The sequence below is a fragment of the Thermobia domestica genome, chromosome 8, assembly GCF_964235325.1.
Source record: "Thermobia domestica chromosome 8, izTheDome1.hap1.1, whole genome shotgun sequence".
Taxonomy (NCBI): domain Eukaryota; kingdom Metazoa; phylum Arthropoda; class Insecta; order Zygentoma; family Lepismatidae; genus Thermobia; species Thermobia domestica.
In genome coordinates this window covers 1,879,064-1,906,806 of record NC_137461.1, presented here as the reverse complement: position 1 = coordinate 1,906,806, position 27,743 = coordinate 1,879,064, and the positions used below count along the sequence as shown (strand labels likewise).

At 37.4% G+C, this 27,743-nt stretch overlaps 1 protein-coding gene across 1 annotated transcript in view; it reads left to right on the top strand.

The window, feature by feature from the left end:
- The first annotated feature begins 3,586 nt into the window (after positions 1-3,586).
- The window catches only part of IntS2 (integrator complex subunit 2), a 68,421-nt gene continuing 44,264 nt past the window's right edge, over positions 3,587-27,743 (top strand). The window contains exons 1-7 of the mRNA XM_081767967.1: positions 3,587-4,291; positions 9,575-9,713; positions 13,658-13,874; positions 15,354-15,484; positions 17,413-17,601; positions 22,442-22,611; positions 25,756-25,953. Coding sequence (XP_081624093.1) covers positions 4,002-4,291; positions 9,575-9,713; positions 13,658-13,874; positions 15,354-15,484; positions 17,413-17,601; positions 22,442-22,611; positions 25,756-25,953 — 1,334 coding nt within the window. The 5' untranslated portion in view covers positions 3,587-4,001. The remainder of the gene's footprint in view (positions 4,292-9,574; positions 9,714-13,657; positions 13,875-15,353; positions 15,485-17,412; positions 17,602-22,441; positions 22,612-25,755; positions 25,954-27,743) is intronic.

The window sequence follows — 27,743 nt, the reverse complement described above, 5'->3', positions numbered from 1 at the left end:
GGCTCTCCCCTAAGTGAGCTGTTAAAAAAAGAAAAGAAATCCTGTTGGGAAAAGAAGGAAACTGCTGTTAGTTAACAAGCCACAGAAACAAAATTATACAAAGACAAGAATAAAAAATATATATTATATGAACTGTAATAATAATTTACCCGGCCGGGATTTCACTCTAAATCTATATTAACTAATAACACAATATACAAGAATAATAAACAAGGTAATAAATACAAATATTAATAGCAGCTCCCTAAGAGGGGACTGCATGTTACTTACGTTTCCAAAAAAAAAATTTAAAAAAAACACAACTTTGCACTTTAAAAAAAGAAAAGAGCCATTAGTCCAAATCACTTGTTCAGACTCTTTAAGTTCTTTGAAATGTTGAAAGACACTCTTTTTTTTTCTAAACACACACACAAAACACAAATAATCGAGAGCCCATTGTCCGCAAGCGTGCGCTATCGGCGGTCCCTTTCGAATATGTATATATATATGTATATATTCACGAAGTCAGAAACAGACAAATAAAAAAAAAACACTGCTATGTCCAATCCTTAAACACATCACAATTTGGAGGTCCGTCCAGTGATAGTCCTTTTTATTTCAGAACTTTAGTCTCTTCTTCGCCGGGCAGGCTTCCCAGTGGTCCCCGTCTTCCAATCCTTTACTTGGAGTGAGTGGGAGTCCCTCGCCATTAGTAAAGATTTCAATGTAATCCACTGGATCATCCTCCTGGCTACTTGTCGATGGTTCCGAACTCGAACCCGGAGCCTCCGCTAATGATGCAGTCCTCTTTCGTAGTGTTTGATATTCTCTCAGGTCCCTGAGAGAAAAATTGCTCGGGTCACCTTGCAGAATACGTTCTGGGTTCGGGCCCGACTTCTGTCTCGCGGCCCGGTACTGGTCTCGCTTTTTATTGCTTTTCTCATCGTCGATGTTGAACATCAACTGAAGTTCGGTGGGATTCCACGCCTTTGGTCTGGCCCCGCAATTAACACTTCTAGTGGGGGCCTTTGGTTTCTTAAACTTAAAATCCATCGGGAACGGAGCGTGGGCAAAAGCAAGGAGAAATCTCTAAAAAAAGACGTTCTTCTTCACGAAGCTGAATTTAACTGACGAAGTCAATTTCTTTTCCTTGTTCGTTCCCACTTTATTTATTTTTTCTTTAACTCTTTCACTCACTCTCCTTCCCTCTACCAGCGTGGTTGGGCCAATCTGTCACCATGGGTCAATGTGTTGCTCTGATGTTAAATTAGCCACAAAAGGCGGGGTTCCAAATCTCTGCGGAATAGCCTGAAACAAGAGCTAAAAAAAACCTCTTTCGCAGCCTAAACTATATCTTCAGGAATCTCTCTAACACAGGAGATCTGTTGTTGTTTTATATTCCTGGCAAAAGCAGGGGGTGGAATAATCCTCTTAAAGGAATCCACATTTGCTTTTATCTCTCGGTTACTAAGAGAGTGTCGTAACATAAATGTGTTTTCTGCTAATTTCTTACAAATGACGTATGGTCCCCAATATTTGGGGAGCATTTTTGTGGTTATCCCCTTGCTAGCATCAGAAAATCTAACTGCACGGAGCCAGACAGAATCCCTCTCTCTGAAAGTATGGGGTTTTCTGTTCTTGTTGTATTCTCGACACATTTTTTCGTGTCTTTTTTTCCTGAGTTCTGTTGGCTACTTCCATGGCTTTCTTTATGCTCTGGATTCTTTCCTTTACGAAGTCAGGGATCGGATTCCCACCTTCCCCCACTACTTCTTCTCTCTTCTGGGTTTCAAATGGCAATTTCACATGTCTTCCCATATGCAAGAAGAATCAGTACGATCTCTGGGTCTGGTTGCTCGCGAACTAGTTTGACTGCCCCATGAAAGATGCCTGGTACGACCGGAACGAGACAAAGTTTCATGGTCTGGTGTAGAGGAACCAGGAGCCGGTGGCCCCACGTACGGGGTAGGTTCTTGTGCATCGGTGCAAAGACCAGCACAACCTATCCGTGTGATGAAACGATGATCAAGTGATGACGAAGATGATAAAAATGATGATGACAATAGTCCAAAAATATAAGCGACCCTCCGAAAGTGTCAACTTTCGTCTTTCCTCTAAATAGAGTATATCTGTGATGCTCACAAGTGCGTATGCTACACCTGATCCTCGCTAACAGATTAACTACTATAAGAGAGGCTGGGTTCTGCTCAAAAGTAAAGATGATGGTTTCAAGTAGAGATATTAAGTAACATTTTTTTTTTGTTTCATGTGTCTGCGGCAATTACGAATGATTATTTTTACGTTTTTTCCAGCCTTGCCGTCCCTTTTTGGCCATTTAATTTGGAGTGAAGGTTATCCTGTGTATAAAAACATCGATTCGATTAGAGTGAAATTAGGCTATAATAATAGGGTCAGAACTATTCTGCCATCTATTACCCACTTTTAAAATTGCTAAAGATACAACATTGTAGATTCTAGGAATTGAAGCCCTTAGAGGATAAAGGTGTTATGTTACATTTTTTGAAACGTTGCATTCTGGTGGTTTATGCACGTGTTGCCGTATGTCTTAATCATGCTACGTAACGCATTATTTAGTGAGTCCTCGTCTGAATGCAGAGATTTTGAAACGATGAAGGGGGTATGTTAAAGGACAAAGTTGTGAAAGTCAATTTTCTCGTCATATTCAATTTGTTATATAACACGTTTATCCTCTAAGCACTTCAATTTCTAGACATCTATCCCTCCTCCTAGAATAGAGCATTCCATTGGTCACCGAATGGTGCACATATAATATTTTCTTAACTATGTTCCTCACATCGACATTTAAATAAATAACTGAGACCAAAGCATTGATAAATGAAAGTATTTTTTAAAAATTGTCATGACTTCACTACAGCATTTTTAAATTAAAAGGGGCTAAAGACATAAGTGGCATTATAAGTAATCCTTTTTAATGCAAACTAATATAACATTGCCTAACGTAAAGTAAAATTATGTGAGAAGCAAGTTGCAGAAGTATGGCAATGCATTCAATGAGAAACAATCTCTACATTTCCGACCTTACATATTTCTTGCTTCGGGTTTGGAAAATATTTATAATGCGAGCAACACTTAGGCCCTTATACTTAAGAAAATACTAGATGAGGTTAATGACAACTTTTGGAGAATACTACCAGAAGATACTCATCTCAAAATTTGCATCTTATTCAGCTGTTACTTCCGAAGGAAAATAAAGACACACAGAATTACGCGATCTAATCTGGACTCTCCATACTTGCGTAAGAAAGCAACTGGCAGTTTACGATTTTAAGCCTTATGGTTGTCCTACTAATCAGTGTTTCCTCGATTAATACTAGTGAAAAATCCGTCCTTATAGTTATCAGATAATTATATCTTCGGAAAAATTATGAAATATTCTTACTTCTAGACATACTTCTAGAAATACCCTTACTTCTATACTGGCTCTCTGCTAGTTCTGCATGTAGCGGTCTGAATAAATGAATGAATAATGTGTAAGATTCATGACCGAATCGAATCGACAAAATGAATCTTGCTCTCTATTCTGTGAAAGCAACTTCTAAGCGATTTCAGCTTGAGAATGGAACTGGTTCACATGGTAGCCAGTAGTCTTAAATTAAAAATTGTACAAAATGTCCGGAGAATGTTATATAAAAAGTTTCATAATTTATATGCAGCCATAATGTAATACTAAAGAACTGCTTGACCTATTCAGTAACTGTATACATATGTTACAATCTGTTGTATATTTAGACGTATTTAGCTCTCATTTAGATGTAATGATATGCTAATATGACAGTGTAATATATATATAGTTGCGGCAACTCTGATTAATTGACAATTACGAAATGGTAGTAGTGGATGGTGTGTATGTTGGAATGATGCTTGTATTATAGTTTCATTTAAGCCGGTTTTTGGATAGTTACTGAGGATGTATAATATTTATATGGTTTTATAAATGAACAATTAATTCAGTGTGGGTTGTGTGTTCGTATAGAGTGAAAATGAGGATGAACTTTGATGTTCCCGTCTCGCCGCGGGTTTTTAAGGCAATTCAAAATGTAGATATAAAAGAATTATCAAGATGTACATCGCAAGAAATCCGTCCGCTTCTTCCATGTCTTGTGCGGATGAGTCTTATTTCGCCAATGGATCAGACTAAAGAATGTGCAGAAGGAAGGAAAGAAATACTTACGCTTTTGTCCGGTATCGAACTTGTCAATTCGATCGTAGCGTTATTATCCATTGATTTTCATGCTTTGGAAGTAGACGTAAAAAAGGAACAACAGCTAAGGTAAGCAAATTTTGACATTTCTTACATTTTCAGGTTAGATTAGAGCTTTGCACTCCTTTCAGTAGAACATGGAGTAAATGAGGTGCTCCATTACTACTTGCAGATTGACTTCAAGAGAGCTCAGTACAAATACAGTGTGGATGTATGGCATAAAAAAAAACTACAGTACATAAAAGAAGAACCAACTTTTGCTAAGTGGCCACTAGAAAGCACAAATACAATCTAAGTCGGGGCAGAGGAACGCAGGAGGGGCCCCGAAATATAGCAAGGGGTGCGACCGTATGGGGCAGGCGCGTCAGCGACGTCGGGTAATTGCATAAATGAGGATAGTGGAAGAACACACGCAACACTTTTTCTATCACTCAAAATTCGGGTTAAATTCCAAAGTTGGGCGTCCGTTTCCAGCGAAATTTTTAAAATTTACAGGAAAGATATGGATAATTTGATCGTTTGTGTGCTTGATAATATATAAGAGTCTCGAAAAATCTGTTTATTTGTTATATATAAGCGGTTATAAACATGGGACTATACGGCGAGCGGAGGGAACTACTTGGCGCAAGGTAACCGAACAGTTGCATTGTGGGAAAGAAACGAGCATTTATGTTATCAACATGGCGAATGTACAAGGGCAATGAACTAGCAGTCGTAACATTTGTGAAGCAATACGTTGATAACGAGCAAAATCTTTTAAAAGTTTGTGAAGAGCACGGATTAATGAACCTAATAACAAATTGCAGAAAGTTTGGAAAGGAGTTAACAGAGAAAAAACTTGACGAAAGCGGACGCCCACCTTCGGAATAAATGCCCAAAATTCATTGCTGTGCACTGACAAAAAATGTTTCACATTGTATTTTCTATCTGGTAGAACCGCCTGTTCGAGTGAACTACTGTTTTTAGTTACTTTCATGTAGCCTAATATCTACTGAGATACAACTGCGATACCTCTATTAATATTGTTGAAACCGGTGGCGAATTAAATAGGTTTTGTGCAATGTTGCAAGTAATGTGTGTACTACTTTTTTCCTGACTACTGTTCTCTTCTGCTCTAGGATATATAGTGCAGGCTTACAGCAATTGATCAAAATAATAATAATACCGTGCAGATGTACTTTTGGCAAAACACTTGAAATTATTCTTGAAAAAATATAATTATTACACTGGTTTTCTTCATATTGTGTCCTAAATGATTTCCGCTGGGCGACATGAAAATATCACTTGATATACATAAAATTCAAGGGGCCACCAGAAGTAACTATTGAAAAATTACAATTTTACGATTTACGTATAAATACGATGTCCGAATGTATGGCATAGAAACTACAGTGCAGTAACAAACCAACTTTGCTAAGTGGGCACTAAAAAGCATGAAAGCCATCTAACCGAGTCAAATGCAGGGCGAAGCTCCAAATCCCGATAGTTAACAAGGAAATTCATCAAGGAGCAGGCGCGTCAGCGACGATGAGTTTGCACGTAGGGATAGTGAAAAGAAGAGAGTTTTGGCAGTAGTACGAGTCTCAATAGCACTGGTCATTGTTTCATATTACTATACCCCGGCCGGCGAACGATGATTTCTGACAGCTCAGCTCGCGAGGATAACTGAGGAGTGCGGTGTTGCCATGTGCTTCTCGCGCAAGGGGAGAATCGTCTGCTTCCTCGTTGAGGGCGGGAGGGGGGTAAGTGAAAGTTTGGCAATGTGCAGTGGTTACCATGGAGACGCGACAGGTTCTGAGCCTTAGGTTGGTTGACGTGCTGTCTTCTGCTCGCTCGGCATGGCCTTGTGCAAAGCAGTCAGAAATCATCGTTCACCGGCCAGGGTATAGTAGCGCTCCACTTGTAAACACAAAATACAGCTTCTGTGCACTGTGTAGAAATACACCGCCGATGAGTCATAGAGTCATCTTTGATATGCACTCACTTGTTTTGTCCGTCGTAAAGCACTTGTAACCTTACACCCGTAAACTTAAAATACAGGTGTTTTACTACGTATTTAATTCTATAGCTTGCAGAAATTTGTACTTTATAAATGTATCTTTTCATCGAAAGTATTGAATTTTACCGGTATATCTTCCAAAATGTGGTATGCCAGAAGTAAACCAGCACGGATGATACTTTACTTTTCTTACCTTAAGTAATTCCTTAAAAATTAAGGCACTATTTATTTTCCTTGCAGGTGTTCAAATAATTGTGTATAAGTGTGCACCTGATATGTCATAAAAGCGATAAGTTCTAAGGAAACACACTAACCTATGCTATATGCTTACTGTAAACAAGAATTGTATATATTCCATGTCAGGGCAAGGCGAAACTTTGATTTCGTACAGGGGTACATCATAAGGAAGCAGGCGCGGAGTGACGGTGGGAACCAAAGTCGATTGTCGATGCATAAAAAGTAAGAAAAACGCATCAACTTGTGCTAGGTGACTATTACAAGCAAGAATTATATCTGTTTCACGTCAGAACATGCAGCAGGCGTGAAGTGACTGTGGACTGTGGGTGACAAACTCCCCCCTTAGCCATTGGGAAAATGCTGTTATTACTTTAAATATATTTGCATGTAAATTTTTAAGGTCAACGTATCATAAACAGTACGCTAAAACTGAAGTATTAAATTACAAATTTAGTATGTAAATATCATTCAATAAAATTAAAACAAAGTCCAATCCAAGCTAATGTTGGAAGCTACGTAGCTAGTTGATAAATTTTGACAATTTCTATCAATATATTTAAGCTATTTTGGCTTCTTTGTAAAACAACAGGCATTCAGGCGAACAGAAATATATAATTTGGTTTCGTTTTATATATTTAGTCTTAACATCCTTATGAACTACCGAGTTTATCAAGAAGACGACTCGCTTAAAGTGACACCGAACCGCTACTTGGTTTACACTTGAAAAAAGGTTTGTGGTTCGACCGAGAATTGAACACGGGACCCCTTGATTAAAAGGTGAAAAGTAGGTAAAACTAATGTAAATGGTTTGATATGTGGAAACGTCCCTATGAAGTTCACACGATTTAAAGCATATTTCGTTTTTTTTTTTTTTGGGGGGGGGGGGGTTAAACCACCTTGGTTTTAACCAGCCAATTCGGCTATAAATTGAAATCAAATAAATCCTGTAGCATTTGTGATGATTTTAATCTAGTAATCCTACCCTTGTAAACATAAAAGGGAAGGTTCTAAAACACAGGTTACCCCCCCCCCTCCGCATATAGGTTAGTACCTAGGATGGATCATTTCTGTACCAAAGTTTAATATTTAATTCAGATAGTATTGCCGAGCGAGCGTTAGCGAGTGAAAGCGGGTTAGAGCCCCGCAGGGCATGTTGTTTTCGGTCCTTATTACAGCTAAATGGGAAGGGTGATTTGTGCTATAGATCCTTGCCAACATAAAATAGGGCTTACCTACATTGTGCAGAAATATTCCAGCGGTAGAAATTAGTATATAAAACAGTCCTATTTCATACGCAGTCACTCGTTTTAACTGTAAAATTACGATTTTTGCGATGGATTATTGTAAATCTGCATTAAATATAAGAAATAACACCTATAGTACTTATTAGATGGAATGTATAAATACATGTTTTGAGTGCTGACCTCTGCTATGTGGGGTCCCTGGTTGGTGTAGTGGTCGTGTGAATACAAAAAATCTTTCGGTTTAACGTCCCACGGTTATGCACCTTAGGGAAAGGGAGACGGGTGAATAAGGTAAATGAATGATAATGAAATGAGAATGTGGAAGGAAACGGGAGTACTCCGAGAAAACCCACGGACACGGTGTGAGTACAAGTTCGTTTTATCTGTGCTACATCATCTGTTAATAGATGCTGAAAATCAGAAGATATACAACAGAGACTAGTTTCTAGTATTCTGGTTTTCCGAAATTCCAGCCCAGATAACCCTTTATGGTTGTGGGCGCAGGTTCAGAAAGTTGGTTCTCCATTCTGGATTTTAAACTAAGGGCATAGCAAGAGGCTATTAAGGGAAAACATCCTTTAATTAATACGTACTGAATATGCTGACAAGCAGTCGTTGAAAAGTATACGGATAAGTTTTTTATTTAATGTCTCACTATTATGCGAGGGGGGTGGGGGGACAAAAAGAAAGCGCACGACCGTTCTTAGGTATAGTAGAGAGTTCTTCCGCTAGGTAGGTCTAGAGGAGACCTTCTCAAATCAGTTGTCGAAGCGGCGTCTCCGTAGGAGGTTGATGTTTGATTGTAGTGTTGTTTTTCTCAACTGCTCTCGTTCGCCGTCTTTAAAATCGTTTGAGAGATTTAAAGGAACAAAAAACTACTTTAGAAAATTTGCTTCTTGCTTGCAACGGAAGCTTATCAAATGCTTTAACAGGCTTTCAAGAACGGTGCTATGAGCGCAACAAGTTTTCTAGTAGTTTGAGCGGTTTAAACATGATGAGATCATGACGCTCTTCATTATCTCAAAACGACGAAAACATTGAAAAATCCGCCAAACAATCAACAACGGTCGTTGTTTCACGAACGACGAAATTTCAGAACAGACAGGAGTGAGTTGGAGCTCGTGCCAGCGGATTTTCAATGAGGATTTGCTAAAGAGACGCTTTGCCGCTAAGTTTGTTCCTGGCTGCTCACACAGGATCTGGATATTTAGGCTCTCACGAGTAGGGTATCGTTCCCTATCCTCCGTATTTGCCAGGCCTAGCACCGTAAGACTTTCTTCTATTCCCAAGAATGATTAAATCTAAAAGGGAGGCGTTTTGATGATGTGGAGGATGTAGAAAGAACTTAGCAGAGGGCACTGGACGATATCAAAGTTAAAGAGTTCCAGAAATGCTTCAGACAGTGAGAAAGAAGACTGGAGAATTGCTTCACATCCAATAGAGATTACTTTGAAGAAGTCGGAAAGTATTTTGTAAAAAACTTAATAAATTTTTTTTTTTTTTTTTTTAGAACAGAAGTCCGGTTTCTTGTGGGTCCTCTTCGTACACCGAAGTTAAGGAAGACGTTATAATGAGGTATATGATATGGTGGAATGAGAAAAATGGAAGGAAACGGGAGAACCTCGAAAGAACCCCCACAGACTGTGTCCACCATAAATGTTACTTGGCGCATACTGAGATCGAACCAGGGACCCCACGCACCAGTGATAGACGCTCAAGCACTGAGCCGCATACCCATATCCAAATAAGTTAAAAACACAGGTACTTAAGTGATTTCAAGCTCCTTATTGGTTGCTACCATTATTATTCACTTATCAATGCCTTTTCCTTAATAATGATAACAACATAAAACTATTTTCGTTTGTATTTCAGGCAAAAACAGGGAAGTACACAGCAAGACAGTGTATTGGTCCAATCTTTGCAGAGTGGTTTAGCATTGGAATTCGAAAGAAGTGACTCCACAAGGCGTCTGCGTCTCGTTCTTAGTGAACTTTTATTTATTTCTTCTCAGGTTGGTAATTTAGATGTTATCGGCAAATATTGTGTCGATTCGCAATTAATTAAGGAGTTATGTTTTAGCTCTCAATAAAAAGAGAGATTGAATATTTAAGCTTAAAATTAGGGATGGGCAAAACCGGTTTTTATAAAAACCGAAACGCGAAAAAACAACATTTCGGTTTTCACCGAAACCAGAAAACACACACAAAAAAAACTATTTCTGTGGAAACGGAATTGGTTTCCGGGGAACGACGAAATACTATTCTGGTCAGAAATAGAACAAATTTTGGAAAAAAACCGAAACCTGATTCGGTGAAAAACCGAACCGGTTTTGGAGAAAAACCGATAACCGGTTTCGGTGAGAACCAAATCGGTTTTGGTGAAAAACCGAAACCGTTTTTTTGAAAATTTTCGAAAACCGGTTTCGGTTTTTCTAAAAACCGAAAAAGCGGTTTTTGTGCCAGCTACTACTTAAAATCTAGATTGACATCAGTGGGAGTTATAGTGGTAATATCCTTTCATAGTTAATTTAAATTGAGGTTAATTGTTAAAGAATGGAATTCAAATTGATATGTATTTATTACATTATAAATCATTCTTGATAAAAGAATAAATTACAGAAAACATATTCTAAATGAATATGTATTAAGTACACTTTAAGTCTGCTAATTTAATGAATATTGATTTAACTATTTAAATTGCTTTATAGAACATCAAAGATTAAAATGAACTGTCAAGAGACCTCCATGAGAAGTATTAAAAATACAGTCTCATATCACAAGTTAAGTTCAATTAAACAAAGGTAAACTTGCATGAAAAGTTCGAAGCTGAGAAATTCTCATTTCTCGAAAGTTCTGTGTAACCTGCTTCGAAGTGAGTACTAAAATCTGTCTCTTAGTGAATAGTCCTTCCCTTCTACTACCTACTGCCATTTTTGGGAAGTATTTATATACAATTCTAAAACACTTTTACTGACATGAAATGCATAAACAACTAGTACGTTATGGACTGTTTTAAAGTTATTTTTTTTTATTTGCAAGTTTCTATATCTCTTAAAATAAATTCTGTTTGTAGGTCTTGAAAATACCTTGAATTTCAGTACAAACCTGAACAAAAGTTTTTTAATATTTCAAATATATGATAAACGATGTTAACGTTAGTCAACACAATATTATAACTAAGGCTCGGATTTATATGTACTAAAGAAACTTAAAATATACACTTGAGAAACATTATTCATTTTAGAGTCAGTTTTTTATAATATTTACTCCAGTGAGAATGAATTTCCACAGCACACTTTTAGAAGTTTCTCAAGGTTTACGGCAGTGAAAATTCGTCTATTGTCGATTAGATCAAGCTTACTAGGCCGAAAATGATCTTTCACCATCAACTGATATAATCGGATAGTGGCACACAAAGTTTGGAACATTCATCTAGCAAAGATTTACTGATCTCACACAGTTTTTAGATATAGTTTAACGTCCGAGACTGAGGAAGATGAGATGAATTTTAATAGTTCCCGAGAAAACCCTTGCACACGGTGTTTGTGCACCACAGAGTTCACTTGGCGAGATCTGTAATCGAACCAGGGACCGCATGCATCAGAGGTGAACGCTCTACCACTGTCTGAGGGACACGGTAGCTCAGTGTAGTGGACATCATGTCCGTGGGTTTTCTCTGGGCACTCCCGTTTCCTCACACTCTCTCATTCCACCAATTCTTTCGTCATCATCCACTTGCTTTAATCATCCGTCTCCCTTAGCCTCAATGAGCATAATCGTGGGACGTTAAATTAAAGATTGTTTCATTTGATTTCTCGCACATGTACTGGTAATGGGTTGTCACAAATCCATGTTACGTACCTCACTAGATGCTCAATCTATGCATGGTGATGTTAAGGTATTGTGACAGTGACCAGAGATATTTTGTTTGAAAAACATGCTAGAATTAAAGAGTATTCCTGGTCTGCAGGTAGCAAACATACTTGCTTAAGAAGTGTCCTGTTCGCACCGCACTTTCGACTTAGGACGGTCAGAATTTTAAAATAATTCATACGAATATTCTTAGGATATGCACTAATCTTCAAAATATGCGTTTTTAAAGATTCCGGGCTCTAATTAGACCATATATATTACATAGAAAGGATAAATTTGCTTTGATGCAAAATACATAATTGATTTTGTGATAATGTCAATCTGGAAACATTCATTTTTAAGACAGAAGTAATTGTGTTGGGTAAATGTTCTCCTCAAGGGTAGGTTCTAACTCATGTATCTACCGTAACTTGACGAGGTCAACAGTTTATTAGTGTATAGGTAGGGTGGTCAGTTCGTTTCATTGTGGTTCTAAAGATTACTGAAAATTTTCATTTCATTTTATTTTTAAATGTTCAGGAAAAATTTAAAGATTTATGAAATAGATAACTCAGATGAGATACCAAAATTGATCACATTTTTTATATAATAAAGAAAGTAAATGATGTTACGTAATACTGTTTAGTGTTACCCTAATATTATACTCAGTTTCCTTCTGTATGCTTCTTCGGAGGATATACCTTATAAAGATTAATAGAGTAGGAATTCTCATGTTGGTTCTTTGATTACTTCCTCATTGTATTAGGTACAGGAATTTTGCTGATAGTTATACTGGAAATATACTAAAATTTTGAAAATGAAACTCAGTAGACACCCTGTGTACACAAATGCTGTTTTTCCGCAATCTGTGATGCGATCCAGACAAAACGAATTCTTGTTCCAACCTCACCACAAACAACCGGTATAAACCACTATATTATAGGTTGTATTGAAAACGATATACTTCAGCAGTTCATTCTATTATAGAAAGCATAGTATAAAGAAACTTATACTAAGCGGACTGCATACACAAGAGACGACAAAGGAATCATTGAATTCAATGCATCCACAATTCAATCTGAGCATATTTGACAGGCAATATATCTACATACTTAACGTTGTTCTTGGTTTTTTTTAAAAAAAAAATGTTAATTAGTACGTAAATACAAAAAGTGACACAAGTCCAATTACTCCATAAATACTGGTGCACAAGGTAATTGCAGGCCTAACTAAATCGTGTCCATACTTGATACTGCCGCGTCATTCTTCCCACTTCTCAGACGAAACCCCGTCCATGGGTCTAGAACCTAGGTGTACAATGAAGTCTCGGACTCCTCATAACACAAACTTTTATTCGTTTCATCTGCACATATACTCTGATTGGCTGGAGCTTTATCATGATGTATTAGCAGAGTTTGTGAGAGAACGTTGCCACGGGCAACGATTAATCGTGGACAATGAGTCCATTGTAATGTAAAAAGAAAGAAAACACAGAAATGAAATGAGATACACTTCTTTAGGTCCACTGCACGAAATGGGGCCGCGGTGGCTCAGTGGTAGAGCGTTCACCTCCGGTGCTTGGGGTTCCTGGTTCGATCCCAGCTCGCGCCGTGTGGACTTTGTGGTGGACAAACACCGTGCTCGTGGGTTTTCTCGGTGTTCTCCCGTTTCCTCCCACTTTCTTCATTCCACCATTTCACTCATCTCTCATCATCACCGTCTCCTTTAGTCTAACCGGCATAATCGTGGGACGTAAAACTGAAAGATTTCATTTCATTTTTCCACTGCACGAAATAAAATGAATGCTCTCCAAATTGGTTCGTAATAAAGAATGTTCTCCAAATTGGTTCATAATAAAGATCACTGTATCAGTAAACCCTTCAAAAGCTTTCTATGATGTTTCTTAACTCAAATGAATTGCAAAATAGTACCTCGACTGGAGCTATGTTCAGCTTGTAATCAAATGAACACGTAACATGGGAACACTAGATAAGCAGAAAATTATGAGGTATTTAACGTGATGTTTGAATATATGTATATGATATATATATATATATATATATATATATATATATATGATGAAGATGGTGCTATTATTTTATAGGTCCATGAACCGCGACAAGACTTCTACGTGAAACAGTCTGACTTATTTGACAACACGGTGTATGTGGAGGAAGTATGTGACGTCATCTGCATTGCACTAGCTGAACTCCCAGCAATACTTTCAGTGACAGAGGTGGTGGAAACCCTGCTGCATGTGAAGCATGGGCCCTGGATTATATGTTGGGTCGTTGCCAATATTCCAGACTCTTTCAAAGAAGGTAAGGAGTTTTTGAATAGTTTCTATTTATTTATTTATTTATTTATTTATTACTTTTTTTATCCTAAATTTGATTTGTGAAGTTTTCGTAGGTTAGGATGGCTGTAGTAAAGCTTTTACCCTAGAGCTTTAATTTGCTTTAATTTACCCTAGAGCTTCAATCTTGTATGATAATCTGTGCACTGGTCGTAGTTGGGTGCCCAGTTTAATAGCAGGACCCCTTCATAGCCATGAAGGTGCATAAGGACACGAAATATAGATACTAAACGCCTCATTTGAACGGAGTAGTGGACAGATGATGTTTCTATTATTAAATAGTTGGGGTATTCTAGAGTACTTACGTTCTCTCGTTACTACACAGCAAGTTCTTGTTGTTCAATATTTTTATTTTATTTTATTTTATTTTATTTATTTATTTATTTTTTCGGATCGTCGGCTTTTCGTCCAGTATAAATTTGTTTGGGTTCATTGGACATACCAAGAGGAGCGATATTTACAGATACGGGTCTTCCTCACTTTGCTTTATGTGAGGGCTTCGTAGCACAGTATGTGCTCGATTTCACGTTTCACTTATATATATGTGTGTGCCAGGGAAGAAACTAATGTGTGGCTCCCCCCTAACACATTTATAGCTATGAGCCTGCTGGATATCACAACTAAGCCCAAGGATGGCTTCCAACTGGAACCAAACCAAGCTTAGCTGACGCATGGGTCGAAATAGCCGAGAGCGATCTGCAGTACCTGGCCGTTTTGAGCTCTGGCAGTGAAACAACTTCAAATGTGACACAGGAATTTACATACTCGGAAACTAGCATGTCTTCCCGTTCCTATATCCACAATGCCCGAGGGGCCTGTCGCTCACCGGAGATACGCGCCCCCACATGTAAATAATCTGTGCTGGTTTTCGTCACTTCTTGTGAGAATCCTACTGAATCTCTGTAGTGTAATAGGTAATGTGCGGCATAGAATTACGAAACAGAGTTAGAAGATGAGGATAGACCCAAAGATCACAAACGAAAGCCTCTCCAGTGGCGCACGGTGACCGGAGAAGTGATTCCAACATTATCGGGACCTTCTATCGATTTTTCGACTCCTGTTCGAACACAGCTCACCTTGCGACATCAAAACCAATGTATTTCTGACCTACAGAGCCTACTGGTTCTCTACATATCCACATCGACCCTGGCACTCACCGGTCAAGAAAGTAGGGAATCAACAATGCATTGGGTAGAGATGCCCTTTAGGAACAGGTCAAAATTGTGAGTATTTTGCGTTAAATCATAGTAATGTCTTACTACTGGGAAGTTGCATAGTAAAAGATCAATATGGTTCTGATGTTTGCATTGCACTTAGAAATGTAAAAATAGAAAGAAAAGTGTAAGAAATAATATTCATATAATTAAACAGAAAGATCATTGGTGTAACTAAAGATTGTTAATTTATAAGGAGTTTTTTTTTTTTTTTTTAAATTTTATTTTAGTGTGTACATCTTTGATTGCAAACGGAGAACGCTATGAAGAAGAGAGTTTAGGAGGAAGAATCCGGATGCAGGCGCTGAGTATGCTGTGCCAGATGAACCCTCCTCAGGCGTTGGCAATTCGTTCCAAATGTGTACGTATTTTGCAGCACTATTAACTGTTCTTATTGTTTATTTGGGTATGCTGTTGAATAGGTGCTTATTCAACATTTTCTGGTGTGCATATTACTGATTGACTAATAGACTTTTTTTTTTTTAATCTATATTCTAAAATTAAAAATGACTTCTAATCTTTTAAACCACCCGACCGATCTCGATCAAATTTTCAACATAGATGAGATTCGAGACTGGGATTTTTTTTTTTTTTTAATATAATTTCACTTTGACGGTAGAACTTAGGCGGGGGAAGGGGGGAGATATATAAAAATAAATAAACCTTAATAACTCTCGAACCACCTGATCGATCTTGATGAAATTTTCAGCATAGATGAGGTTCGAATCTGGAATGATTTTTGTCATATCACTTTGACGGTGTAACTTACAGGAGAGGGAGAGACATTTAAAAATGATTAGTGTCGAATACATAGTTTTCGGAGTCGGTGAGATGAATAGTGACTTCCGATACCGTTTAAATCCAAATTCAGCCACGCAACAGTGAGGAGGAAGAGGGGGCTGGAAAGAAATATAAAAGTGATCGAAAATGACCGATATTAGAGAGCGCTTTAGTAATAGTAAACAGTGACAGACTAACGGAACACATTACTAATTTTTCTTAATTTAACCCAGCGAAGTGGGTAATTGATACTAGTTACTAACAATGTTCTTAAAACACGTATAAGATGTTTTGTAGTATAGTCACCAACTTCGATTTCAGGACGTTCTCGCCTTTGGTATTGGAGACTCCAGTTCGATTCCCAGTGAAGTAGTATAGTCTTGTTCAAGAAATCTTGGCTTAAAAGGCTACATTTTGGCAGCCAGGCGTTCAAATTCTTTGACTCTAACTCAAGATAATCAACATTTATTTGATTTAATTCGATATTTTGATTAGGGTACAGGGCTTTTCAAGTAGGTTGGTGGGAGGTGTTTTGCAGCAAGACTTTACATTTAGGCCATATCGCACGCTAAACTGTATTTCCATGTTTCATGTTATACTTCATATATAATCAGTGATGTTGGAATCTACAGATAAACGATCCTAGTTCATGGTCTCTGTGGTGGTCAGTCTACTACAAGATGTCAGTGGCCAATGGGCATGGTGGCTCAGTGGTAATGTACTTAGTCGTGATTGGAGGGACCTCTGGTTCGATTCCAGGTCATATGACACCACCACCAGGTTTGTGGTGGACAACATCGTGTCAGTGAGTTTTCTCGTCTCCTTCCACATTCTCATTCCAGTTCTTTCACATTCATTCACTTTAATTGATCACCCGTCTCCTTTAACCCGGCCTTAGTCTAGGAACGTAAAATAAAAGTTTCATTTGTGATTCAGTATTTCTTTTCAGATGGAGCCGTACTTTCCATTATTTTGTACCTCAAATGCATGAAATGAATTTATATTTATGTACTAAATTTTGACTTGGGTATGATGTGAAATGAAATTACATTGGTGTATGATTGAAACTAACAAATATAACATATACATAATATAACGTGATAGATTAGTAAAAAATTACATTTTAAAATTCGTAACTGTGCATAGGCATTTTCTTTTTGTTCAGAAAGCTATGAAAACTTATTTATTTATTTTAGTTTTACGTCCCACGATTATTCTCCGAGACGAAGTGGGACTGCGATGATAACGAAGTGTGGAATGAAGAAATTGGAAGAAAACGGGAAAACTCTAATAAATCCCCATATATGGTGTTTGTCCACCACAAGTCTGTTTGGCAACAACAAATTTAGGTTTACTTTATATGTCCATCATATTCAAGCTGCCATGAAACTGAGTATTTGAGTGCTTGCTAATTGGTGCTGGAGCATGATTCTAAATGATTTCTGTCAGAATCACAACAATTGTTCAACCGAGTAAAATATAATAATAATGATAGTTATTGCATTGCAGGTTGAATTATGTCGAATGCCAGCACTTGCTATTTTTCTGAGCCTAGACTACGCTCGGCTTCAGACTACTGTTGATGTAGACGGCGAAAGCATGTTGGGAGATATGGTGGCTTTCATATCTGGGTTGTTGCTTGGCAATGATCAGCAAGTGAGGAACTGGTTTGCTGTGTTCGTCAGAAACGGACAGAAGGTAAGACATATTGTATTCTCTTATCTCTTTCATTTCATTTATTCTTAACGATGCTTGTCTGTTAAAAGTGTTTCTGTGTCATATTAGTGATATAGTTCTGAACTATGCTATGCCTAAGTGAGGAAAGTGTTTATAGAACGAATCAGTCTGTGTGTGGACACATATCAGCACAGAAACTTTGTGGGGTAGCGAGAAACTTACATATATAGGGTGTTAAATGAACTATATCGACAAACTGTAAGAGGTGATTCCTCACAGTAAAATAAGAAGCAAAGTTCATATGCGCATATGGGGGAAAAGTGCATAGTTTCGGAGCTAGGGCCGTCCGAAACTATGCACTTTTAAAAGCGATCAGCGGTGTCTGGCCATTCTGAGCTCCGGAACTGGAACAACTTCAAATGTAACACCGCAATTTGCATGTTCGGAAACTAGCGTGTCTACGCACTCTCCCCATACCCACAATGCCCGAGGGGCCTGTCTGTCACCGGAGATACGCGCCTCCACATGTAAACAATACGTGCTTCTGAGCCGGTTTTCGTCTCTTCTTGTGAGGATCCTGCTGGATTTGTGGTTTCGTGGATAGTGTGCGGCATAGATTTACGCAGCAGAGTCAGGAGATAAGAATAGACCCAAAGATCTCCACCGAAAGCCTCTCCAGTGGCGCATGGTGACCAGAGAAGTGACTACAACACTGTCGGGACCGTCGATCGGGTTTTCAACTCCTATGCGAACTCACCTCACTTCGCGACATCGAAACCTACGTATTCGTGACCTACAGAGCCCACTGGTTCTCTACATACCCATATCGACCCTGGCATTCATCGATCAGGAAAGTAGGAAGTCAGTAATGCATTAGGTTGAGATGTCCTTTTCAAAACTGGTCCCAAATTTAACTGAAATTTTGATGATATTATTATTACCTATTTTTCTCATCCTTTCAGAAATTACTAGCCAAAATTGTGAGGAGACTCACTTGTTTCCGTTCATTGAGAGTGTAATTATCGAATCCATTTTTGTTTCCTAGGTAAAGTAATTGCTGTAAATAGTTTTATAATTCTGTTTCATTTGTGTAGGAATAAAACTCAAAGTTCGTAGAAAGAAATTCTTCCCGACGTTCACTTTAATGAGATTGGAATGCGCCGATTCTTTGTGTACAAGAAATTCTGATGTTACTTATGTGCAGAATTTGTTGTTCAGAGATTATATATGGATGTCTAAGAAATTAAGTCCTTGTTTTGATTCTTTTTTAACTGTGAATTAAATGTTTTCATGTATGTTGTTAAATTCTAAAAGCATGCTATCTTCTCGATAAATACGTAAACAGACATCGGCATAACAAAAATACCTAACACATTTATAGTTTTCTTTTTTTTTAAATTTGAGATGCAAAGTGGTCCATGCTGTGTTTGCCATTAAGGGAAAAGTAAGCTTCCTGTGGGTAGGCCTTCGTTTTGCTTATATATGTTGTCCTCAGATTGAAAGTAATTGTTGTTCAAACAGCATTCTAATATCTTATTGATCTCATACATTACCAAATCTGAAACATTGTTTTGTCTAACTTTTAACTGGGTGCATGATATGACTAAATCTATTCATATCGAATTGTACGTGTCTATTACATCTGTTGAAGCTATTTTAAAATTTGTTAGCGTTTACCATTGGTTGTATGTTAGGAAGAATTTCTACTCCGTTTTTAGTAGAATATTTAATATCCGTTATTCTGTCGGTACCCTTTTGGCAATCCAGTATGCGGGAAAATTCCTGGCTGAAATTATTGTCCGTAATGGTACGTTTGATTTGTGAATTTTTGGTAACCCATAAAGGTGGGACACAGCCGGAGCACCTACTTTTAATATTTTAGATGTGGGAGTGTCGATGATCCATGATTCTTTTAATATCACGCTTCCATTTTTGATGACGTCATTTGAAGGATCGTTTACCTTGCTGACGGAATATTTATTAATTTTGGAAAGAAGTTATATTCAGAGGATAATCTGTGCACTTTTTAGATATTTGGTTTATTTCATTGTTGAAAGCGCCTCATTGTATTTGGTCTAGGAATTAATTCGTGCGGTTGGTACGCACACATTGAAGCTGTAGTACAAACACAAAATACATAAATACCTTAAGAAAAATATTGTCCATCGCTAGCCACCACTTTCGCCCATCTGTCAGGCAATGTACGGATTCCGTGGCGAAAGAAGTCATCCTTGGAAGCGATCCAGTCAGAGACCCATGTTTCGATATCTTCTGAAGAAGTAAACCGCTGTCCAATCAAATCGTTGTTCATGCAATCGAACAAGTAGTAGTCCGAAGGAACAACGTCTGGTGAATACGGCGGGTGAGGTAAAACTTCCCATCCGACATTTTCTAAATAGATTTTGACCGGTTTTGCGACATGTGGGCGAGCGTTATCATGTTGAACAATAAGTTTATCATGTCTGTTCTCCCATTCTGGTCGTGTTCTGGCCAGAGCTTGCTTCAAAAGCATTAATTGTCGTCGATAACGTTCTCCATTCATAGTTTCACCCGGTTGCAGCAGCTCATAGTACACCACACCTTTCATATCCCACCATATGCACAGCATAACCTTTGCACAGTGAATATCTCGTTTTGGTTGTGATGGACCTGGTTCACCTGGTTTCACCCAGGCCTTTTTTCGTTTAGGGTTCTCGTAATGGATCCACTTCTCATCACCCGTAATAATTCGATGCAGAAACCCCTTTCTGCTCTGTCGTTGAAGCAGCAATTCGCAAATGGTTTTTCGTCTTTCAACGTCTCTGTCTTTCAATTCATGTGGAACCCAATGTGACATCTTTTGAATCATTCCCATGGCTTTCAAGCGTTTGGAGACTGTTGTTTGATCAACGCCTAATGCTGCTGCAAGTTGTTCCTGCGTTTGACACGAATCCTGCTCGAGCAATGCTGTCAATTCTTCGTCTTGAAATTTTTTTGGCTGTCCAGCTCGCTCTTGGTCTGCCAAGCCGAAATCACCACTTCTAAACCGTGCAAACCACTTCTGACACGTTCGCTCAGCTAGAGCATGGTCACCATACACTTCCACCAAAATACGATGACTTTCAGTCGCACTTTTCTGCATGTTAAAGTAATGCAGCAGGACACCCCGCAAAAACACTTTATCAGGTACAAATTGCGCCATGTTCACTTAACTACAAACTGGTGTTGTTGACGCTTTAATCCACTGCCCTATACTACGAACGATACGCGATGACAGGGGTTTGCAACACATGTGTGGATACACGGAACTGTGGGACGCTCCGTTCGTTGCGCCATCTCTTGTCCACCCGCACGAATTAATTCCTAGACCAAATACTCTGCAGAAATATATTGGGGTCGCGGTGTTCACTGGTAGAGCGTTCACCTCTGTTGCTTGGATTTCCTTATTCGATCCCAGCTCGCGCCAAGTGAAGTTTGTGGTGGACAAACACCGTGTGCGTGGGTTTCCTCGTGGTTCTCCCCTTTCCTCCCACTTTCTTCATTCCAGCATTTCATTCATTTATCATCATCATCGTCTCCTTTAGCTTAGCCGGCATAAACGTGGGACATAAAACTTACTTCATTTCATTTTCTCCAGAAACATACTTTTTCAACAATGAAAGAAACAAAATGTCAAAGAAGTGCACGGATTATTGATTAAATTTTCTTATGGGCAAACTTTAGAAAATTCATTTCTTGAATTTGATTAAAATACTTTGAATTTTGTCGCTCTTGACAAAATACATGTGAAAGATGGCGGAAACATTGTGCCATATGTTGGCCACAGTGGAACCTTTTCACTTATCGTAAATACCGACTTTTGCTGACAAACAGATTTCAATATTGGCAATACATGGGTAAGGAGAATTATAATGTGGGTTGGATGCATGGGAACTAGTTACGTATGGAAAAAAGAAAATATTTATACTCGTGAACAAAAATTGTTTATTTATTTAATTTAAGGAACACTTACCTTTTCTTACCTCTATGTCTTAACATTGCGGTCAGCTGTGAACTGAAATTAAGCGTTTAACATGTTTACTTGGTCTTAACTACGTGATTAACTGAACCTGCGCTCTCTACACACATATATGAGCGCATCATTCACATATGAGCATGAATCATCTTGTTATTCCTCACATATCTGTATATGTCCCTTTACAGACGCAAGTAAAGGACATCTTCATAAAAGTCGGCAAGGAGGAGTACTATAAAAGGGAGAATTTTTTGATTATTTTTTTCAATATCTCGCACCGTTTGCAAGATTTGACCCTATTTTCCTGTTGGAGTTTCTAATTCATTTATGATCAGTGTTTTCTTCTTGCGTACAGTATGTAATAAGCAAATGCATTACACGCACAATTAATTATAATGTCAGTGATATGTAGTATTCATTGGGAAAAACACTCCAAACAATAAAGATTCATCTTAGACTGGAGAAATAGTTATCCTTCGTTTTTCATTATCATTTCTCCATGAAACAAACGCCGGAGAAATGTACAACCCCTGTATACAATAATGTGGTGTTGGAATGTATAACTCGTAGAATATGATGTTTTTGTAAAATTTCAACACTTCCAGTATCCCCTGAAAATGTAATAAAGAAATAACGGCCTTTTTTTTTAATATTCAATTAGAACTGAACAATCTACACAAAATTTGCAATCGATCAGTAAAAACAGGATCTTTCTAGAGCCTATGGTTCCGAGAACTCACTGTCGAAAGGATTGATCACAAACATATAAACGTCCTCAAATATATAAACTTTTCTAGTATTCTAATATATAGATACAGAAGAACAAAGTGAATGAATGTGTTTTCAAATTTCACCTTCTAATTTCAGAGGAAGTGGGAATCCAACTCAGCGCTGCAGTCGTTGAGAGACGAACTCCTCCGAAGACTACAGACTGTGATCTTATTCTCTTTAGATGACCAATTGCCAGATGCCCACGTTGTCCAGGCATCTGCGTTATTAAGGCTCTACTGTGCTCTCAAAGGAATAGCAGCTTTAAAGTAAGTATTCGTGGCACATCAAAGAATCCACGTGATTGTAGTAATTCTTGAAATGTAACTAATTTTTACCAAGTAAGTACATGTATTTGCAGTTTACACACAATTCGGGATTCATATTTAAAATCTTTGTAGCTGGATACTTAGGGTTCTTGTATTAGGTGCGGGAGGCATGGGACTATATGTGTTTCTGATCTTGTGCTAAGAAGAGAAATCAAAATCCAAACAAATGAATTAAAGGTTTAAGAAGAAATTAATACTGCAAAATACCTGTAAGATTAAAATAACGAATATAGATAGAACTGGGTAATAATTAATGTGTAAACTGCACTTATCACATTTACGTAAACAAATTTTGCGGGGGAAACGTATAGGAGTGTCATGCCCCCGATATAATAGTTCGTGTTTTCCAAAAATACTGTACTTGTTATAAAGGAGGTGGGCGGATAAGGGCCATTTTTCGCCCATCAGACAACTGAAAAATGAAGTGTCCGATTCCGACAAGTTTGCAATGTATTTGTATACTAGAAGATATGTTGCATATGTAAACATAATAGATACGTGATAAAGAAAATAGTAAGTCATAGAAATGAGTGCCCAAAAAGAGTTCGTTTCAGCGTTTTGCGACATTTTGGTAATGTTTGCTGTCTTTGATGGAGGCTTTTAGGAAGAAGGAGTCGATGAACCAAAATAAATCTGACTCGTCATAATATAACGCTGTGTAACCTTTGATATGAGTACTAATTGATTTTGGTTCAGTGTGTCCTTCTACCTATTAGAGAACAAAATGTATTGCGCGAGAGTATAGAGCGATGACTACCGTTTATACGCTGTAATGTACGAGTTCAACTGGAGACTTCAGCTCTGATGTTATTTACCGATTGTGACTGAAAATACATGCTCAGCATGTCAATAAAATATATGAAGAAAATGTATTGTTTGCGCGGATGTGTGTGTAGGGCAGCAAAACTAGAGACAGCATGTTATGGAGTATTGAGAAAGCGTGTCATTTCTGAAAGTGGTATGAGTAAAAGTGCGAGCAGGAAAACCAGTCGCAGAATGGCATGAATTTCTGCAATATATATATATATATATATATATATATATATATATATATATATATATATATATATATATATATATCGAAGAATCATACATACCACGCGTCAATGAAGTACCTATGGGAATTCATTGATACGCTATATTGCAATACTAAGGGAAAGAAAAGATGAAAAACAACAAAACAACGACCAACAATAACTACCTGATGTGTCCGATCCAAGTTAATACATACCCATACCCACAAACACCCCCATCCCCATATATATATATATATATATATATATATATATATATATATATATATATATATATATAGCCAATCTTACACTCACGAGCACTTAAGTGACGAAGGAATGTACTCTCTGTACATACGAGGTACATCATGACGATGCTTCTGTTCTCCGAGTTCAGTTACGATCACGACACATAAGATTTAAAACCTATAATATTTGGATCAAAACAGAGCAAAACAACATCGCACACATACAGTGGTACTGTCAATGTAAAGTAGGCGCACGGCTCGTCAGATGTTGTGCGCATGTTGCTTCCGTACTATGGTTTCTGGCTTACTGGCGCCACAATACCACCGCAGTTAAGAAACCAAGTCTAGAATATACTCATACACTACAAGATGGCGCCTGCAGGATGGTCCAGTGGCGATTCGGATGACGACAGCAAGCACGATGCCTAATCTGCAAACTAGCTACAAGTGTCTCCAGCTGTCTGATTATTATCTATGCTTGATTATTTCCGATGTAATATATTGATCTCATAGTCGTAGTAGACTTCATTCTTCTTATTCTTGCCGTTAGTGTTCTATTTACTATTGCTTTCTCGGATTACAACTCATGACATTAGTGTTTACGTTCCTTCATTAACACACGACTTACCTCTTTATTTATTTTTTTTACCTCTCACTTATAGCGCTTTCCGTTAAAATATATTTGTTTTCTTATTTTTATGAGGTATACTATTGAAAACCATGCATTTCACATCTCGGGCCTGATGGGCGAAAAATGGCCCTTATCAGCCCACCTCCTTTAAAATTTCAACTCGTGTTGAAACACAAAACATGTGAAAATTTTACTGCATATTATGATTTAAACCGCTGTGGTCCTTAAAAATGGATATTCGCTGAAAGTATCTGAAATATAGGAAATTACCACGGCCTACTAGGAATACAAAATAGTTACTAATAAATGTATTCCATGTGTTCTGTTAGCAAATAAAGTGAACTAAAAATTGATTATTCAGTAATATTCAAAGGGTGAAAAAAACACGTGACTGGACCGCGAATGAAGCACCAACCTACCGTGTCGGTGCGTTAAGCATTATGTTATTTCCAGTTATCGATTTATCATAAATTGACAACTGATCAAGTGAATAATCAGGAAAAACGTAGTGGTTAACGCATCGTCAAGGGAAGCCAGAGACTTGGATCTGATTCTCGGTTGAATATTATTGAATGTCATTGAATTCACACTTATAGAGAAACCAGTGTAAGAAAAAGTATGTTATTTCCTCAGTTTACCATAAAAGATAGACCTAGGCACAGATGGGAGGACAATATTAAGATGGATCTCGCAGAGATTGGAATAAAAAGTAGAAACTGGATGCAGTTAGCTAAGGATAGAAGTCAGTGGAGAGCTTTTGTGAACGCGGCATTGAACATCCGGGTTCCATAGGCCATAGACTTAGTTAGTTAATATATATATATATATCACAATATTGCGAGCGGTGATGAAATTCAATGAGAAAAGCGAAAAGGCTAATATTCACAGCAAAAGATATATATATATCAGAATTTTCTTCTACATGTAACAAGTAGCGCTTTCGGAAGAAACTTCTTTCTTCATCGGCTTCCTTAAAATTCAAGAAGGATTTTAAACATGAAGAATTTGGAAGGATAAAAAATGGTTAAAAAGTGAGTGCCGTATTTCCATGTGTTTAATTTTTTTGACAGAATATTTGTCTTTACATTTCTTAACCTTTTTACCATTTTTTAGAGAGAGACAGTGTTATCATTGCATTGAAGTGTGTTCCGGAACAGAAAGAAAATGTATCTTTTTTTTTTCTTTCTTCAAGATTCCAGGAGGAGGAAGTATCTCTGATAGTGCAATTGTTGACGTCTCATCCACCTCCGTCCCCAGCTGGCGTGAGATTTGTCTCTCTCGGGCTTTGCATGTTGATTGCTTGTCCATCGCTCATTGCTCAGCTGGAGCACGAGAAACGGAGCATTGAGTGGGTCAAGTGGCTGGTCAGGGAGGAGGCTTATTTTGAAAGGTAAGGTTTAAGTTAATACTAATTATATTTTTAACACCTCTATTGTTTACTAAATAACAAACTTCAAATCTTCCGGTACACAAACCATCCATTTGTTGCAATCTATTGTGAAGTTTGTACTCACCGAAGCACCCGAACTTCAAAATTAATAATCTTGACAGTAGAATTGTCTCTTTCATCAGTAGGGATCCTTTTAGGTATTTTACGTTGTTTAAGAATCGCATTAACATTCCTACACTGTAGAAACCATTTAAAGTAAATTATCTTGTTATTAACTTTGAATGTAATGGCAATCACAGAATACTCTGTATTAATTGCTCTTTAGAAAAAAAAAAAAAAAAAAAAAACGAAAGTTATAACAGGAGATGTAAAAGCAAGAATTCGGTGACAGCAATAAAAATGGTGGTGTTGGCGTTGCCAGATAGGAGAAACAAATATTCAATTAAAATAATAAACACTGAGACACAAGATACACTTTTCCTCATAATAATAATAATAATAAAAACCACTTTTCTTATGAATGTACTTCTTTACTTAAGAAATCACACTCGAGTTCTCACACAAACATTATTCTTAAAATAGGTACAGATTATTTGGTTATTAAATTATTTTTAATTCCACCATGTTTGGTCCGGTAAGTCACTATGAATTTAATGCTCTGTTAATGCTGGTTTTGGAAACAACTTTCCGATCTATCAATTTATACCTTAAAAACCTACTTTAAAACTCAAAGGAAAACATTAGCAGTTTTTGATGGATATTAGTTGGTTCATGAATCAAATTATTCATTTTTATTAACAATGGAGTATATAATTTTATTAAAGGAGATGAGTCAAACATGGTGTTCATTTATATTTATTATGAATGAAGTGGAGAGCGTATGTTGTTTAAAATATCAATAACACAGTTTTTGACACTGGAAATAAAGCGATCACTTAGATCAAAAGTATCAAAATATTAGAGATCGAAAGAGACATGAGTGCAATCAAAGCATCGTTTTTATTTATTTATTTTCATAGATATAAAATATGTCGGTTTCTTATCCTCGAATTTGAATACAGGTAAAAAGAAAGCAACACTTACGTAAAACGAAGGAAACTGAGAACGAACAATTATTTTGCAGCATTTGACGAATGTTATTTTGGGGGGAAAACGTAAAAATATTGGGAAAAAGGTTGGACGAAGTGTACCGAGCTAGAAGGTTACTGTGTCGAATAATAAATTGATTTTCAATACAACACAATTCTTTGATTTCAAAGTCACGAACTCATCAAACGCCTTGCATACACCACTTAATTGGTCCATAACTTCCCGTACATTGGCAACAGTTCTCAGTCTCTGCTACTTTCTTCTGCCCTATCAGTTTATCTCTGTCCATGCTCCGAGCGTAAAGACGTGTTGTGGCTGTCGTGCTAGATAAGAAAAAAAGAAAGGTAATAATGAAAGTAGTTGAGAGTCGATCCCATTGCTCGGATGATTATTGTTGTTCCAAGCTTAATTTTTAATAATAATAATAATGATTTCAAATAAAGAAATGAGAATTCCTTTTTTTTAAAGAAATATATATATATATATATATATATATATATATATATATATATATATATATATATATATGCATTTAAGAAGTGTATGCAGAAGTATTAACGATATTATTTTCTAAATTATGAAAACAAGTGTATGCACTATATGTGTACTGATAAACGAATTATTTTGTTATATCTTGATCTTTAAGGACTTTACTGTACCAAAACTCTTTATGTATTACTTCTGTTCGTCCGTTCCCCCCC